We start from the raw sequence: 5516 nt of genomic DNA on the forward strand, positions 1-5516 counted from the left end.
TGACAGGAGCAGTCTTTTAGCTGGGCATTCAGGGGACTGGGGCATTTAGACCTTGCCTTTGTGGCAGAGAAAAAGGAAACCACCATTTTAGGGGCAACTGGGACACTGGTGACTTGCCACACAGAATGACTAAACCACAGTTCACTGAAAAGTCCAAGTTCACACAAAGGTTGAGAGGAGCAAAGGTGAGAGAGGGGCTTCGGGTGTGTGGGTCTGAGAGACTCCACCCCCTGCACATCTCAGTGGACTCCCCGAAGTGGGAGTCAGTTCTTGGTTAGCCCTGCCTGAAGGTTTGGGTGGATCTCCTGGCCTCCGTCAAGTACCTGGTGAGTTGGAACACCTGTGCCGCTTACCTTACCCTCTGGTGCCATTAGGGTCCAGTGAAATCAGAGGAGCAGATATTCTTTTAAAAAAACAAAGCCACAAGGGGGCCACAAAATCAAAGATTGGCTTTATTAATGATCCTGTGGCCAGTAGATCTCAAAGAAATACTGGTATTTCTGGAGCGGATACGGTGACTGGTATGGGGGTGGGGCAGTTCTCAGAGGAGGGAGTCTCACTGGGTTTTGGTTGGATGAGGCCGTGGGCTAAAGGGCAGGCTTATCACTTCAGGCTTCTGGAGGCATCCACACATCTGCTGGTGAACCAAAGCCAGGAAGAGCCTAAACCCAGGGGATAGGCGCAGAGAAGAGATAAGGAAATGGGAGAGGAAATAAATGGAATTTTTCAGTCAGATGGGTCCGGAAACCATAATTTGTGGTGATATTTGAATCACATTTTTTTCTTGTTGTTTACAGTGTTATTAGCCAAAAGTTTTCTGAAAGTGAGAAGGGAAAGGACAGAATTCAGAGAAGGAACATTAATTTCCTATTTTAATATAGGTAGCAGCATTTGGAAATGGCTTTTCCACAGAAGCAGTGGTTAGGTTTCACAAAATTACATAGTCTGCAAAATCCCATTCAACACATAATGTCCCTGAAGCATATTGTCACTGGTAATAGTTCAGCTGCATCTGACCATCTTGTGTTACATTTCTTCCTTAGGAAAATGTTTTCCACATTTTAAACTCTGGATACCAGGACCTTAGCACCCCTGGAATAGGGGGTTCCCTCTCAGAGCAGCTGAGGTTCTGTGTGCTGAGGCGGAGTGGAGTGGAGGGGAATAGAATGGGTTGCGCTGTGGAGGGAGAGGGCCAGGGCAAGCAAAGGGGGCCCAGAACGCTCTACAGCTGCTTGAGAAAAGCTTCCTTGTTATCATTCTGGTGTGGTTTTTTTTTTTTTAAAGCGTATGACATTCTTAAGGATTTTTTTTAAATTTATTTATTTTTGGCTGCGTTGGGTCTTCGTTGCTGCACGGGCTTGCTCTAGTTGCAGTGAGCGGGGGCTACTCTTTGTTGCGGTGCACGGGCTTCTCATTGCGGTGGCTTCCCTTGTTGCGGAACACAGGCTCTAGGCGCATGGGCTTCAGTAGTTGTAGCATGCGGCCTCAGTAGTTGTGGCTCACGGGCTCTAGAGCGCAGGCTCAATAGTTGTGGCTTGCGGGCTCTAGAGCGCAGGCTCAGTAATTCTGGTGCACGGGCTTAGTTGCTCCGTGGCACGTGGGATCTTCCCGGACCAGGGCTCGAACCCATGTCCCCTGCATTGGCAGGCAGATTCTTAACCACTGCACCACCAGGGAAGCCCCTGGTGTGGTTTTCATAAAAGGGGAAGGAAGTAACATGGGAACAAACCCCAACAAGCAAGCAGTAGATAGATGACTCATTGTATTATTGATCTTAGAATGAAGTTATTCTGAAAGAGGGTAGGTTTTTTATTTACATCAAAAGAATGTTGAAGAGACATGGTGGTGAGTAATAGCACTGAGGGTGGGTAAGTTGAGCAGGATAACAGGACTTCTGCATGCAAAATGGAAGCAAAGGACTAGGAATTGGAGCTTGTGGGCAGCCATCTTTATTCTCTGAGGAACCACAAAGACTTCAGCAGTATGGACCAAAGGGCCTTGGGGAAGAAAGCTTTTGACTCAGTATAGCATGGAGTACTCTTGGCCATCACATTTAGATAATATGCATTCTCAGGGGAAATTGTAGTCTTGGGGCTGTTGGAGTTTATGGAGGGCCCATGATGGCTGGCTGGCTCTAGGGTGATCACCTTGCCGAGGTTTTCCAGGGCCTGTCTCAGCTTTATCCCTGAAAGCCCCTCATCCTGCGCAATCCCTCAGTCCTGGGAAAGCAGGCTGGTTAGTCACCCTCGCTGGCTCTCCCAGGGGAGGGAGTCTGTGCTCTGTTAGGGAAGCCGTTACAGACCCTGCCCGCCTGGAACACAGGAACCCAGCCTTGGCAACTGCCCTCCAACAAGAAAAAGGCCTCCTCAAGACAAGGATGGAACTTACCAAGAATTGAATCTTTCTGTTTAAAAACTTTCCAAAGTTCTCAGTTAGTAAAGCAGCAACCAATTTTCAGCTCAAAGGCATGAAACTGGAAGGCTAGAACATATAGTTCTGACAAATAACTTCCCCAGCAACTATTTTTTCCCATGAAGCAGCTTCCAAAGATTGACCTCTGATGTGTAGGTTATTGTTAAGATTTTCCCTATTGAGCACTTACATTTCTTCCTGTTTTAGAAATTATATGGTCTTTTGCTCCATCTGATGGAAAATTTCCCCCAATGTGTGGTCTATTCATTTGTTATTTGCCACCTTCTCTGAAATATTATAACACTTTGATTTGCCTTGTTCTCATAGCTTCGTATTAGTCATTTTGTTAACAGAAGAGGAAAGACTTCATTCTTCCACACCATACAAGTGAAGACAGTCCTGCATCCAGGTGTTTGGGATTAGGGAGCCCATGGGCTCAAGGGGAGCGTTCCCTGCTACACATTTGCGTGTCTGAATCATAGTCTTTCTGTAGAAGACTAGAGCTGCAGGAAGATTTGAATCTTCAGGTCCAACAATGAGGCCCAGAGAGGGGAACTGACTTGCACACGTTAACAGAGCAATGAGTGGTTAGAGAACTAACCTGTCCCTTGTTAGGAACAAACCCTCTGAGTTTAGAGACTCCTGGCTCAGGGCAAACCAATCTGTGTTGGATGAAGGGATTGGAGAGCTGAGAAGGGCTGAGTCTGAGAGTTTGGCTGGTTAGGAAGTAGTCTGGTCCGGCGTGGACTCCGTAGGGAGGGCTGTCGGCTGGCACCACCTCTTACCCATTCTTGAAGTCAGGGTAAGCTCCCCTGGGAAGAGCTGGGTCTCTCCACACTCCAGCTAGCAGAACAAACAGATCAGTGATGTCACCAGTAACAGCCTCTCCCAGAAGGCATGCAAGTTGCTACGTAGTCTCAGTCTCCCAGGGTGTTCTCTGCAGGGCCACAGTGCCTCTGCACACAGTTGTCAGTGGGTCGTCATTCCTCACCTTCTTCCCCCCTCATCACCTCCACCTGGGGCCTCCTGGGTTCTTTTCAGAGTGACCCAGCTTCACTGTGGGACAGAGGGCCAGACGCATAACCACACCCCACAGTGTATATGTGAGAGGTGGATGGCCAGAGGACAGGGCAAGATGGAATGCCTTTCCAGAGTGCGTGAAAGTAGCTCCAGCAAGGATGGGATGTGACATAACAGGAAGCAACTGTGGTCACAGCAGTAGGTCTCCGCTTAAACCACACACACACACCACACACACACACACACACACCACACACACACACACCACACACACACCCATTTTCTATGTGATTCCCTAGCAACCTGAAATTCTTTACTTTTGAAATAATCTTTTAACTGAAGTATACTGGCTTTTCAGATAGTCCAAAATTGTGAGGCTTGCCTGAAATACCTGAGTGTGTGAAGTTAATTCAGGAGGAAAATGGCTTTGCCGGCACAGTTTGAGGTCCAGTGGGTGAGTGCCAGCCGTCTGCCTGTGTACAGGCTGTTTCCTTCCTCTCTCAGCAGCTAGTCTGTGGTGACATTTGCTCCCTGGATGCACAGCATCTGGATGCCTGAAAAGATGCTTTGGGTGCAGGGCTTGGAAAGCAGTGGTTATGCCTTAGTTTTCTTATCTTAGTCATTCCATTGACCTTAGAAAAGGGGTGAGAATCTTTACTTAAAGGCGAGAAACACAGACACAATGTCTATTATTGGGGACTTCTTGACCTAAATCCTATGCTTGGTAGAATTTTCACAATGCAAAGAAAATTTTCAAGTCCTGGCATCTTTTTCAGTGGAAATTCTGTCCTCTCCCAAGGTGCCTCGACTAAGAAATGCTAAGTGCTGTGCTTTTCATTTCTTTGGGTGCTGTTTTTTTGATGCTGGGTGTACATCAGGGAGAGAACACCCCTCCAGAAACTTCACTGTAGACTTGTGCTGGGGCCAGCCAGAGTATTTCTCGAAATCTCTTAAGTATCTGAATCATAAACAGAACTAAATGAGACCTTGGAGATCATCATGTCCAACCCCCTCCTTATACAGAGAAGGAAACTGAAGCCCAGGGAGGTTAAGCGACTTGCCTATGGTCAATAGAAGGCCTTTTTTTTTTTTTCCCAACGGGACCTGTGGGATCCGTAGTAACTATTCTCTTGGCCAATTAAAATCCTACACTAGCATTGTTTTATGAGAAACAGCTCCACTGGGCCCTGTCAGCAGTTAAGTCTTTGGAGCCGTCTAAGCCTGCAGTTGCTTTATATAAAACTATCCCTTTTATGGGAGTTGAAGCACAGTATGAAAAGGGTTTTTGTCTCATGTGACCTTGTTTAGTCACATTAACGCACACATCGGTTCCAGGCCCCATTCCATTCTCCGAACATTTCTGACACGCTGATAGTGCTGAGCAGAGCAAGGTTGGGCTCACTCCTCTGCAGAACCTCGGCACTCAGGAGGCCCTTGTTTCAAGGACACGCTGCTTCTCTGGGCTGGGCTCTTCTCCCTGAGCCCCGCTGCCCAGCTGGAACCAGTGGACACGCCTGAGTCCAACGCCAGTGTCTATTTTCCAGAAAACGGGCAATGCTGTGAGAGCCATTGGAAGACTGTCCTCTATGGCAATGATCTCAGGGCTCAGTGGCAGGAAATCTTCAGCAGGGTCACCAACCAGCCCACTCAATGCAGAAAAACTAGAGTCTGAAGGTAAGGAGCTCCAGGAAGATTTTCTCTAGCCAGATGGTGACAAAGGAAGGGTTGGGGGATGGAGAGGCATTTAGAGGGTTTTTTTTCTTAAGGTGGGGGGGGTTGGGTTTTTTTAATAATACAACCTACAAGGAAAAATTTGAAACTACTTTTACACTGCCCTAACAATAATTACTAAAGGTAGTAATTATTCTTTAATTGTTTCACCTTAGGTTTAACTATTTTCAGAAGGAAAGTTTTTGTCTAATAGAACTAGATGATCTCCGCTAATCTTTTCCCTATATTTTACATAAGAATTAGCAAAGGCTTTATTAAAAGTTTCATTTTTCTCATTACAAAAGCAATGCTTGTATGATAATAGGCAAACATAAAATAAAAATCATATAGTGTACTTTTAAAAAATATCCATT

General features: G+C 46.5%; 1 protein-coding gene across 5 annotated transcripts in view; it reads left to right on the plus strand.

Moving 5' to 3' along the window:
- MYLK (myosin light chain kinase) overlaps positions 1-5516 on the plus strand; it is a 219531-nt gene that overhangs the window by 208533 nt on the left and 5482 nt on the right. For all 5 annotated transcript variants that reach the window (XM_036851338.1, XM_036851336.1, XM_036851337.1 and 2 more), the window contains one exon: positions 4977-5106. In XM_036851338.1, the coding sequence (XP_036707233.1) occupies positions 4977-5106 (130 nt within the window). The remainder of the gene's footprint in view (positions 1-4976; positions 5107-5516) is intronic.

This window comes from Balaenoptera musculus, chromosome 4, assembly GCF_009873245.2.
Source record: "Balaenoptera musculus isolate JJ_BM4_2016_0621 chromosome 4, mBalMus1.pri.v3, whole genome shotgun sequence".
Classification (NCBI taxonomy): domain Eukaryota; kingdom Metazoa; phylum Chordata; class Mammalia; order Artiodactyla; family Balaenopteridae; genus Balaenoptera; species Balaenoptera musculus.